At 39.4% G+C, this 12617-nt stretch overlaps 1 protein-coding gene across 2 annotated transcripts; it reads left to right on the forward strand.

Annotated features, from left to right (window-relative positions):
• Positions 1–521: 521 nt before the first annotated feature.
• Positions 522–12590, forward strand: simc1 (SUMO interacting motifs containing 1). 2 transcript variants are annotated; one of them, XM_088009636.1, is made up of 10 exons: positions 522–1054; positions 3766–5028; positions 5744–5991; positions 6094–6187; positions 6368–6528; positions 8478–8570; positions 8667–8798; positions 9049–9205; positions 10550–10634; positions 11037–12018. In XM_088009636.1, the coding sequence occupies exons 1-10, from the start codon at positions 911–913 to the stop codon at positions 11189–11191; spliced, it is 2532 nt and encodes an 843-aa protein (XP_087865762.1). In that variant the 5' UTR covers positions 522–910; the 3' UTR covers positions 11192–12018. The 2 variants fall into 2 exon arrangements, with proteins under 2 accessions (XP_087865762.1, XP_014847648.2); XM_014992162.2 differs by lacking the exon at positions 11037–12018 and adding an exon at positions 12104–12590 and having other exon boundaries at positions 523–1054.
• The last annotated feature ends 27 nt before the right edge of the window (positions 12591–12617 follow it).

Consider the following 12617-nt stretch of genomic DNA (forward strand, 5'->3'; position numbering starts at 1 on the left):
TTTGTAGATTCCCTCTGTCTTCCACCACCCTTTGTGAAGGGGGCATTCTAGCACAGAAAAACAAAACAAAAAAAAAATCGTTATAGCTTCCAGTCCATTGAGAAGAACTGATGGTATAATGATGATTTATTATCATTATGCCATCATTATCTCATCAAAAAAAAAGAAAATTACAGACCTTGTTCCCTTACTTTACAGCATTGAATGCTGTTAACTTTTCTCAGGTAGAACTGCACTCTGTTACCATAGTTACCGTTACAAAAATAAAACCACAGAATTTTAAGGGCAGTTACATTAAACAAAAAATAACTGCACTCCCTTGGCCTTTACAATGATATTTTTTTTTACTAATGGGTAAATGTTTAATGATTTTTGAGGTCTTAAATATGAATTGATGCTGTTCCTAGGCCTGGTGTTATATATACCTGCATTGGATGGAAGGCTGACAAAAGCAGGGTATGCCTTTGCATTCCTGTACAGCAGGTGGAGGTAGCTGCAACTATACAGTTTCATTTGATGCGTCATACAAAAGAGGAAAAAAAAAATGACAGAGGAAAACAAGGAAGCGGTAAAACGATGCCTATCATTTTCGTGCTGTTGTTATGAGATTACAGCTTGCTAAAAAACGTTTTGAGGTGGTTTATTTGAACGCTGGAAATGCCCGACAGCATTATGAGTGTGGCGTGGAATTCTAACCAGGAAATGCTGTTTGACGCCTCGGCAGAGAAGTTGTCATGTGTTTTGTGAAAAACATGATGGGCATTTTCCCCATTCACGATAGATCGTCTTTGTTCGGGACAGTGCCAGCTGCCGCGGGGTCTGCATGACAAGGTGAAGCTTGCGTGAGCGGCGGCCCTCCTGCTCCCGTAGACCTTCTGCTTCGTGTGAAGCGCTGGATGACGGGGAAGAGATGGAAGAAGTGATCTCCCTCAGCTCAGACGACTCCGATCTAGAGATCGTCGGCTCTTACGGTGGCTTCACCAAGTCTGAGCCCCCACCGCCGCTGTCAGAGGTTCGAGTGGATGTCGAAGCGGTAAACGTCAACATCCCACGGGTAAGCTAACATAGAACGTTGTTGCTATAGAAACTAGGGCGCGGAACCTTTAAACTAATACTGCGTAGGCGTTAGCTTGAAAAATCACACCACACCGGTGCTGAATGGGTAAGAACTTGTCTATAACGCAATGCTTGTTCTTAATTTCTAAAAAATAAATGTGCGTACTTCTTTATCTTAGGTCACAAAATGCTAAAGTTAGAAGCTGAAATTGCATAACAGCATATATTGTAACTCGTTTGTGTGTCGAAGCACATTGTTTGAATTGGCAGGCTTTTTTAAAATTATATACAGAGTCCGCAGCTCATGAGTTTACGTTTCCCCTGTATTTAACTCCGCCCATCTTTCTATTAGATCTGTCCTATAGCAGAAAAGCATTCCTCTGAATGGAGCTTCCACCACCATGTTTCACCATTGTTTGTTCAGGGTGATGTACAGTATTAGTGCTCCTCCACACATACAGTTGTTTTTCTTCCAAAAGCCTTAGAGCTCCTTCTTTCACATGTTTGTGTGGCCAGCCCCAACATGTTTTGTAAGAACTCTATCCACCTTATTCCTGGGAGGCTGTTGAAACGATTATGGGTCTTACTTCCGGCGCCCACCGGAAGTAGCAGTCTGTGATTTTTTTATGGGGGTACGTTTCTGCCATTATCCAAGAGCAGGATTTCATGTATATTGTTATCAAAACTTTGAATACTTTTTGCTTACAAGTTCATGTCTTTCTTCTAAAAACTTGTAACGCTTGTACTCAAAACTTCTCCCCGAGCTCGCTTGCAAAACATGGAACTGCCTTTTTGGCAGATGCCTAGCGACCTCTCAGCCAATAGAATGAAATCGTGCTTGGGTGCGTTTGTTTCATTCTAGCCGGTGTGCCTGAGTGACTACTATCGATTGTAGCAGAACCTTCAGCACTGCCGAATATTTTTGTTCATATCGACGGACTATTGACCTCGGGGGATAACGTTTCACAAGTAATATGGACATATTACCGTTTATGTTTTGTGAATAGAATATCATTATACTGTATTTATGTCCACTGGCAAAATGCCAGCTAATATTGTGCTTGGTGTAATACCGGTGTTACGTCAGTCCGCCCCCGCTATGAAAGCTAACCCCAATTTTGTAAATCTTTAAAAAAAGTTTTAATTATCCAAGGTGGCAAAGACTGTTATTTTTATGTAATTATTTCCCTCTGTCTAAAGTAAGATAGCTTCCGTTTTTGTTTTGAAGGTTTCATAAAGACACTATGCCAGGAAAAAGTGGGAAATGTCCGATCAGATACTAAGTGTGAGCTCGAGAAGTTTTCAGTACAAGCGTATCAAGTTTTGAGAAGAAAGACATGAAGTCTTGCTTTCAAAATGAGCATGTAAGCAAAAGTATTAAAAGTTTTGAGAACAAAACACCTGAAATCCTGCTCTCAGACGGAAAATGTGTGCTCTTGGATAATGGCGGTAAAATTCCCCCATAATTTCACTGTAATTTGTAGGGATTTTTTTATTTTTTTTGCTTTTGCTTATCTATATTCATGATAGAAGTGTTACATCTCTCTTTTCGGTTATTGTACAATATTTAGTAAAACTTGTCTGCTATCAGTGATATGCTCAGTACAGAGGATCGTAATTGTGAGTTTAATCACGGGGAGCGACTGGAACATGAGCGTTAAGTTTTGTAACAGAATGACCGTGAGTTAGCAGCGCTGCTAGCAGCTCGTTTCTCTTAAGAACTGATTAATAAAGAAGAGAAAAGCAGAGAAGCTGGTCGGAGTTTTGAGCTGCCGTTTTGCGTCGACAGTGTAAAACAGCAGAACTGCATAATATTAGCTTGGTGTGATGTGAATATTATTTTTCCTGATCTGAGTCTTTATGTCGCTAATTTGTCGCTGCAAATCAGCGACACTCTGGAGAGCAGCTGCTGCAATATGGAGAATCTCCCCACTGAACTAGAACCGAGAGCTACTTGCCACTGGAAAATGTGGCAAGATGCCCTTGCGGAGCTCGGGTAACTGTTGTGTTGTTCGTGGCTGTACTCTAATAATCAGACCAAGTTTAGTTTGTGGCTGCAGCAAGCGTGTTTTGAACGTGCTCCCAACACAAACGCGGTAGTTTTCATCGCCTACCGACAGATGAGGAAACAAAAAGAGTTTGGCTAAAAATTCTAAACTTGAAGAGAGAACCGAAAATGCTTTATGTGTGCTCGTTTCATTGTGTGGACAAAAAAGCCAACAGAAGAAAACCTGCATCTGAAGCAACTGAGTCAGTGAAGTAGCTAGATATGCTAGTGCGTGTTATCTTCAAGCCACCATCCCATCCCGCAATAACTGTAGGTAGCGGTAAAACAATATTGCCACATTTAAGCTGTGATAGCTGGTGTTCCCACATATTTTATAGCGTAAAGCTAAAGCCGGTTATCATGTTGCTAACATGTAAACAAAAGGCGGTTTATGTTTGCGGCGGAAGTCGCGCCCATAAATCACGCAAAGCCTGATGGGGGCTAGGAATAACTTTGACGCACCAAATAGGTGACTTCTGAAGGCAGTTGGCGGCACTAGGGTTTATTTAGAAGAGACTAAAATGGGCTATATACATAAGAGGGACACATGTTTATCACACATCTGTTATTTCATATGCCCATCTGTACATTTGTCTTTCTTTTCTGTCACATTTTGCAAGTATTCCACTCATTTTGGTGACATTTCCCCTCTTTTTCCCTAGCATTACATTGACCTCACTGATCCAAGATGGGCTTGTCCAGAGCTCAAGCTGCGCCCAAGGTTTAACATCCCAGGCTCACCTGTTATAGACTTGACTGCAAATGAGACAAAGGAGACAAAGCCAGAGACAAAGAGCTCCCTTGACTTGACTGAGACAAGAGTGACAAAGCCAGAAATAAAGGGCTCCTTTGAAGTTGGTGACAGTCAGTTCAACCAAAGCATTGTGAATAAAAATAATGTCTTAAATGGCCAAGGTCTTAAACTACAAGAAAACTCTTCCGGACACTCCCACATCTTCCCTCTGCAGCAGGACTGTGGCACCCAAAGTCCAAAGCAGAGACGATTGAATTCGCCGATGCAACCACAGAAGCAGAACCTTGCAATACAACCCTCTCAGGATGCACCTAATGTGGAACTAGATCAATTGCCTTTCATCGAGTCGCATAGCAAGAATCTGAAAAGATCAGGCAGTTGTGTTCAGCTAACCAAAGATTCTCCACAGATGTCACAGTGTTTTAAACCAAACAATCGCTTTGAAGCACAAGAACCTGCAACTAGTTCAGAGATATTTTCTTCTACATTACATGTTTCTCTCACAGAACCCGCGGTCCCTAAGTGTCTTCCTACCATGTTGAAAACTACAACAAAAGAACATGAAACCCCCCAGGAATATACAAACAACCTGTTGCAAGATCAAGCAACGCAGGACCTACAAATTCCACCTGACTGTCCTATTGTGGGACATGATGATGCAAACTTAAAGCAGCACAAAACTATGGAAAATAAGCTAGATGGCTTTCATTCATCTGACATGATTCCATCATCAACTTCATATCAAGATAAAACTCAAAAAGAAGCTATTTGCTCCAATTTGGAAAAGCTGGATTTAGATAATTCAGATTCTGGACAAAGATCTCCCTCCAATCATCCTTGCTCTCAGTCTTCTCAAAGTTCTAAGGCTGACTCTGTCTCATACCCAAGTTCCAGTCCTCTCAATCATACAAACCGAGGTGGCCAATCACCCAGGTCTCCCTACATGCCTAGTGAAAAGATGCATGAGTGGGAGCTGGAGTCACAGACCTATGAAGAGGATACCGGAGGTGATAGTCCGGTGTCCTTGCCTTGGCAAGGAGAAAGCGATAGAGAAGACATGAATGAAGAGAGCAGATGTTGCACAGATTTCCGAGAGGCCAGTAGAGAAGATCGTAGACATGTGTGCCCAATCACTCTTAAGAAATTAATGGCTGGACACCATCAAGTCCTGGTAGGAAACGCCATGTTTTTGCTTTATTTTCTATAGCTCTCAAAGCTTCTTTATACAGATGCAAACAAATGTATTGGCTGCTTGTTAAAGATGTAGAACGCAATGATTTTGTTAAAAACAAAAAGAACCTTTAATTTCAGTTCATGATTTCAGTAGGAACCAAATCACATATTGAAACGGATATTTCAAATAAAATCTCAAGTAACAAATTATTGGTTTCAAAACCAATCCCTTTATGATCAGTCTAACTCAGACTGATCATAAAGGGATCAGTCTGAGTTAGGCCTCGAGGGCCGGTCTCCTGCAGCTTTTAGGTACATCTCTACTTCAACACACCTGAGTCAAATAATGAGGTCATTTAGCAGGACTCTGGAGAACTTGACTGCACTTAGGAGGTGATTCAGCTATTGGATTCATGTGTGTTGGACCAGGGAGACATCTAGGAGTTGCAGGACACCGGCCCTCGAGGACCAGGATAGCCCACCCCTGGTGAAGTGTTTCTGTAATTTATACTTTTTAAGTTCGTCAGTGTTTTGATGAACTTACGCATGACTTTTTGCTTCCCTTGGCTGTAAGAATGACATTTCTCTCTGTCACCTGCCACCAGTCGGAATGGAGGCAAGTTTATTTTCCTATCACACACACACAGTGGATAGGGTTGCTTAAAAAGAAGATGAAACAAAGTAATTATTTTAAATATATGTTTCTTTCATAGATCGATAAAGATAATTTAAACCCTAAAGCTCCTGAGGTGCTGTGTCGTCAGAGCCTGAGTCTGGTCTATAGTACAATCGAGGAGAACTACCCAGAAGGCACTTTGCAGCTGCTGTCTGACCTACTGCAGCCTGGATACTATCCTCCCAAAGATATAACCACCCACCTTCTTCGTGGTATCCTGCTTGACCCACACTGTCACTATCATCTCAGCTTGCAGGCTTATAATCTGCTTATGAGGACTCAGAGGTCAGAGAAAAGCACAAGAAACATTATTTTTCAAAACATTTCATAGCTTTGTGTCAGAATTTTATTCTCAGCCTTTGATTTAAATGTGCTTTTTTATTCCAGACACCACCGGGCTAATAGATCCTCTGTTCCGTGGGATTGGGAGTTGCTTACCTCGGTTATGTCCAATCAGCTTGAGCAGAGCAAGCAACAATATGTGAGAATATGTAGTCCTTTAATATCACAGGGGAAAAAGAAGTGTTTGTAACATTCTATAATAAATTAATCTCAGATTTGATATTTATATTTAAAAAGATTGTACTATTTTGTTGATATTTCTAATATGAAGTAAAAAAAAAAATAAGCAGGTGTCTTTGTTGCCTTCTTTCACTGTTAGGATGGCAAAAAGGAAAATCAATGGGACATTATCTGCCTGCTTTTGGAGTACTGTGTGCAGACTTTAGAGGATGACTTTACTGCCAGATGCTCTTCATCTTCCCTCAGCCATTCCATCGCAAAGGCAACTCTGTCATGTGACCGGCAGTTTTCTCGGGTCAGGTAAGATGAACAAGCCGAGGTCTGCATTTTACAGAGGTTGTAGCCTTAAGTTCTGCATTTCTATTTCTGCTGCTGTTTTCACACCTAAGCAGCTGAAATGTTTACTGTGTAGCAAGAACTGCCCAGAGGGCACATTAGAACCATTGTGTTAACTATTGCACCCTGATTACCATCATCCCAAACATAAAACCATCCAATTACTTAGGGTAAGGCTATCATTTTCTCAACCTACATAAAAGAACCACAGACAATGTGTATCAATTTTCAACCAGGCTTTTGCAAAAGGAGAAAGTACAGTAAACCTCTTCTCCACACTGTTCACTGTATGTTCTGAAAACCTCTGGTCAAAGCTTGTCTTTATTATCAAGAAAAGGGAGAGAGAGGGAGGAAAGGCAAGAGGGGAAAACAGAAACTACTTCTGCACGCAGGCAGTTTCACAAGAAAGAAGTATCCCGGTAGATAAGGATGCACGGTTGAGGGAAAAGCAAGTTTTGTCTTTTCACACAGTCAATTCTTTCACATGAGGGCGGAAAGGAAGATGGGGCCTCCTGTTATAGATAATCATGTCTCAAAGACATTCTTTTAAATAATGGGAAGACACGGGTTTCAACCTAATATCAGCTCACACACAGTAGAAAGCTAAAACCCTTTAAATAAAAAACAAACTAACTACTACTGTAAAAGTGATAAAACATAATGTTTCTAACAATCATCTTAGCCTTGGTGACGATGTGATCTATTTACTTTGCTGCATTGCTTCCCTTTGGATGCATTGGCAAATGAAAATGGACACGTAGGGCTACCAAAATATGTCCTTAGCCCATATTTGGAGTTCCTGAGCTGTCTCACAAACAACAAAAGACAGGATTAAGTGGGAGTGTTTTGAGGAAATGTGCGCAGACAAACACACATACTTTATTTCTTTCGTGAAGTATTGTTTCCCCAGTACAGGCAACAGAATGGAAAAATTAAAAGCATGCACACACTGAATGCAGTTTTATATAATTTTTGTACATCAAATTTAGAGCTGCACAAAGAAAACATCACAGTACTAAAGTTTGCCATATAACATTGCAAAGGATACCTTGGATGCAATATTTGGTTGGACATGATTTTCCCCCAAGCCATACATCCACATTCTATATGGTAACAATATTTATGGGGAACTCGATGGAAACTCTCAGAAAATGCATTATGAGGAAGGGAAAGAGTTGGGGGAAACGTGAGCCGATCTCATGATCACGACATTATGCAATCGTATCTGTGTTGCATGTTTTACTTATTCCTTATCAAATTTCAGAAAGTAAGAGTTGTCCGTTTATGAAAACTACAGTATACGTGGTGTAACGTAATGCCTGGGCTGCGAAATTCAATTCTAGTGATTTGAATGCTATAAATTACATTTTGGCTGATGGTCAATATCTAACACAGTTGTTATGGTTCAGTTTTTCTTTTACTCTCTGACGCCAATGGAAAAAAAGGATAATGAACCTTAAAAAAATAAACCAAATTCATTCTTAAAAATACATAGGGTATCTTAGAACTTTTTGAAAGAGTTTTAAGAGAACTTGTTTTACCATAACTAACTTAAAATAGTTCCCATTGGTGACATCGCCCAACTTCTTCCTCAGAAAGCATAAATTAGATGTAAATAAATCTTGCCAGTAAAAGAGCGAGGTCATTGCAACACTGGATTACAGCAGAAACATATATTTTTACTGACATATGCCAGCATCAACTGATATATTTGTGACTCTCATTAAAAAAGCTTGGGAAGCAATGGGTTAAATGCTGTGTTTTTAGACTTTATTGATTCTGCGTTGCGTCAGAGCTAACTCCCTTTTGATGCAATGTGCTCTTCACTCACAATATTTTCAGTTTAATTTAAATGTAGTTCTAAATTTATTTGGATAATCTTAAAATGTCTGTTGACCTTTTCCTCTCAACAGAGATGTTATCAAGTGGCTGTTTTGTGTCATTATGAAAACAACCGAAAATGACGACAGCAAAGAAGGAATCAAAATTAAGGATGAGCAAATAAGGTACAAAAACAAAACCTTAAATAAAAACCTGTTGTTGTTTCACTCTTCTCTAGCTTTCTGCACACTTACGTTCTGGCTGCACTTTGTCCCCTGCAGAATAGTGTCCGTCTTCCAAAGGATGCTGTCTCTGGCCCTGGAGGTTGACCGTTCTCCTGCTCTGAACTCTGCCAAGCTTTCCGATGAGCTCTTCCATATGGTCCTCAGCCACATGCCTCTAAGAGCACACAGGTGACAAGCAGGCAAAGAATGCTTAGGACTACCATAAATTCATAGCTACAGGGAATGTTAAAATTAAATGAAGGTTTTTTTTGTTTGTTTTTTCATCATTTTCTTTTTACATTATGAATGCTCAGAAAAGTAATGCGTTCTAATTCACATATGCAGATGAATCCACTGAATCACCTGAGTTGTTTTGCAACCATACTTGCACGGGGACTGGTTCCCAGTTTTTCAGACTTTTCTGTTTGGTGATATGCAGGATGTTGTTGTTGGAGAGCCTGCAGAGTAAGCTGCTGAGCTGTAAGCTGTTGGAACAGTTGCTGGACTATGCATGCCCAGAGAAGGTCTCTATTCCCATGTCGCTTAATCTGCTGCTTCACTTTCTGAAGAACTGCACTCTAGCTGCTGACCCAACGGTAAATATCATGCTTGTGTATTTTCTCCTTTTATCATAATGACTTAATACTGCTTACAAATTTGGTAATGGCAGAACTTAATTTCAACATTAAGGGCACACAATGCAGCTTTCAGGGAGCTCTCAGATTTGCAAAAGACACTAAGAGATTTCTGTTTCACAATTGAGAGAGACTGGGGATCAGACTTAAAAAACTGCAGCTGCAGGGATCACAGAGTACGGGGTTTTTGAAACCAACTGGAGCCACCTGAACACATTAAACTCTCTTGGAAACTCTTTAGGGGGGAGATTTAAGAGGTAAACAAGCACACCAGCTGGCGGTAGAAATAAAGAATATTCACAGAGTTCAGAGAGACTACATTTTTCTTCTTATACCCTCTTTAAACAAAAGAGATGCAATATAAATACTTCGTAGAATATCATTTAGTTCTCAGCTGAATTTCTCCAATGAAAATTGCATTTGGTTAGTATTGACTGTGTTTTCTGAAATACGTGTGTTGAGAAACATTTATTTTTTTATGTAGGGGTTTTTGTTTTTGAACAAGTTTTAGTATAATATTTGTTTCCATTTTAGCAGACAGCAATGTATGGGTTAGGGTGAAAAAGATTGCGTTAAACAAATTAGCTCTAATTCGAAAATGTTTTATCCATAAATATGTGGATTCCTTAAAACTAAGCTCTACCTGAACCACTGTCAAAACTACTTGTTTTATGCTATACATTTATAAAACTAAACTTTTAAAGTCCTTTACCTCACTTTTAAAATTTTTACATGTTTTGTTAATTTTATAAACCCTCATGATTTATTTAAAATTTATATCTCTTAGTACTTTTGCAGGTGTTTGCGTTTTTTTTGTTTATCATTAATGTGTGTTTTGCTCAATCTAAAACTGTAGGATAATATATAATATCTCCCTGTTTTGAGATTGTTTACAAGTAGAGTTTAAAAAAAAAAAATCACCTCTCATAGGTTGTCATCAAAGCATTTGCAGTTCGATTGCTAATCAGTTCACAAAACCCACTGCCTTCATTTACAGCGCAAAACATTTGTCTGACCGCAGCTGAGGTCTGGTGTAGTCTGTTTCCCCCGACCCTCATCAAACTATTTTTCGTGCAAACTCACCCAAGTAGAGCAGATTGGTGCAGACTTGTACAGACTGTCCATTGTGAGAAAAGTTGTGCAGAAGAAATGGTGTATTGCCTTTTCAGCTATGTTTTTCTACATTGATCCAAACAAGAATGTGTAAGTCTTATCGAGCGAGTTGAGTTAAAGAGAAAACCAAGCAAATAAAGATGGCAAAACAAGTAAGTCTCTATAAAGCTGAAACCTCAATATGTTTTCCAGGATGGCTTGGAGCGCTGGCGAAAGTGGGAAGAGTTGATCCATCTTCTCTGGATGTTACTGCTCAGCTATAGCAAAGCAATGAAAGGTGAGCTGGTAGAAAAAAGGCCTCAGCAGCTAATGTTGTGGTATACTGCGCTGTATAGTGGAGGAGCTCCAGAACACGAGCTTGTGTATGCTGGTCCAAGTGTGCAGCAGTCGGTATCTATCAGAAATGTTCCAGGGAAGTAACGGTGGTTCACCTGCCTTGAGAACATTGGCTGCTGAGAGCAAAGACTTACTTTTGTAGTCTGATCCAAATTGCCAGAGAGGTTTATGCTGATTCTGATAGAAAGGCGTCGGCACACAAGATCGTGGTTTGTTGTGTGTAAATTCACTTACTGTTTTGCTCACTTTCAGCAGGAAAATGTGCCTCTGCTACCAAGCAAAAATGGTTCAGTAACAATTTTATGAGAACAATGAGTTTAACTACAAATTCCCCTGATGTCAGTCTCGCAGAACATCTATGGGACGTGGCAAACGAACACATCTCGACCTCGGAGCCCCATCTTGCATTTTACAGGACTTGAAGGATCTGCTGCTGACAACTTGGTCAGCGCAGATACCGCAGCACATCTTCGTGGGTCTAATGAGTCCATATCTTGACAGATCGCTGCTGTTATGGCAGCATAAGAAAAACCAGAACACCATTAGCCAGATGATACCTGATCAGTGTATTTCCTTTTCCTGCTCTCACCTTTATTGCCCACCTTCCTGTCACAGTTGCAATTAAATTAAGTTGTAGATTTGTTTAGTGTTTTTTTTTTTTACTTTTTTTTACTGTTATCTGTAATAAAATTTTGCTTTGCCAAGTGGTTTGTTATATATTGACATGTAAACTGCAATGTTTGTTCCTAATGAATGCACTCATATATGCTAAAGTTACTTTTTTTTGATGCTCTTTTTACCACTTTTCTGAATATTGATTGTATTAAAGGTCTAACTGGTCATGGTCACTAAACAATGATGTGCTCTTAGTTTGAAGAGGTCATAAATAGTATTACTTTTTGCAAACTTAATTTTAGATATTTAGAAGTCTTAAAAGACCAGGTCAAAAAGTATATTTTACTGTTTCATATTTGTATACTTAATAAAGAATTGGGGCTTACACTGTGATGCATTAAATTAGGTTGATGCTGGTATTAACATTTAAGAAAAACATTTTTCATTTGAAATCATAATCAGCCAAAACTAGAATGGGCAGGTGAAAAAAAAAAAAAAACATAAATCAATATTGAGCATAAAAAGCCTAATCAGGGTATCCTACCCTTGATGCAGGAAAGCAAGCGGTCAAATTGCATTTTCCTAGACAATCAGCTTGACCTCCATTTAATAGTCATTTTTTGCAAAAACTATTACCTAAATAATGTGTGTTCTGACTGCTGTGTTTTTCCCATAATATACTGACGGCTAATAAACAGCCCCTCATACAATTCTGTCATTTATTCACAACCTGTGTTCTTCAACTTCTTGCTTTACTTTATTCCCTACTCACAGTTTGTCATCTGTCGTCCACAGGCTGTCTGACCAGCTCTACCTTTGAGCAAATAGGCAAAGAGGCCACATTAGTTTACAAGCCAGACGACATGGTGTCAAAGTCTGCTGTTCAAGAAGCAGTGAATGCTTTCCTGTCCAGATCCCAACAGGACATCGGTGAAGCGTTACCTCTTCATGTGGAAGAGTCCCTAACTTATCTTCAGGATCACCTGTTAGATGTCTGTCAGTGTTGATTTTGAAAGAAAAAAAAAGACTTTCGGTTCTTGTTTTATTCATCAGATGAATGAAGAAGCATATTGTAATTTATAATTGGTTTTCTTGTGTGCGTGTTCATTTGCACAGTTACTTGTTTTAAAGTTGTGACTTGCTTAAAATGAAAATTAAAGTTTTAATTTATTTTATCAGGAAATCAAGAAGTTATTTACGGGTTCAGTTTCCTGTTTATGCCACACTACTTTCACACAGCGTTTTTGAATAAAGTGGTCCTTCAGGCGCATTTGTAAATTTATTGCACATTTCCGTGTTTGTCTATCCA

The sequence above is a fragment of the Poecilia mexicana genome, unplaced genomic scaffold (genome assembly GCF_051168715.1).
Source record: "Poecilia mexicana isolate PSO_F unplaced genomic scaffold, ASM5116871v1 scaffold_10, whole genome shotgun sequence".
NCBI classification, from domain to species: domain Eukaryota; kingdom Metazoa; phylum Chordata; class Actinopteri; order Cyprinodontiformes; family Poeciliidae; genus Poecilia; species Poecilia mexicana.

What these genes read in the sequence shown, in the direction of transcription:
- simc1 (XM_014992162.2), top strand. Translation starts at nt 911, where the DNA reads ATGGAAGAAGTGATCTCCCTCAGCTCAGACGACTCCGATCTAGAGATC. An exon ending in CTGGACACCATCAAGTCCTG is followed by an intron (nt 5,029 to 5,743) that starts GTAGGAAACGCC and finishes TTTCTTTCATAG; the next exon opens with ATCGATAAAGATAATTTAAA. An exon ending in CGGCAGTTTTCTCGGGTCAG is followed by an intron (nt 6,529 to 8,477) that starts GTAAGATGAACA and finishes TCCTCTCAACAG; the next exon opens with AGATGTTATCAAGTGGCTGT.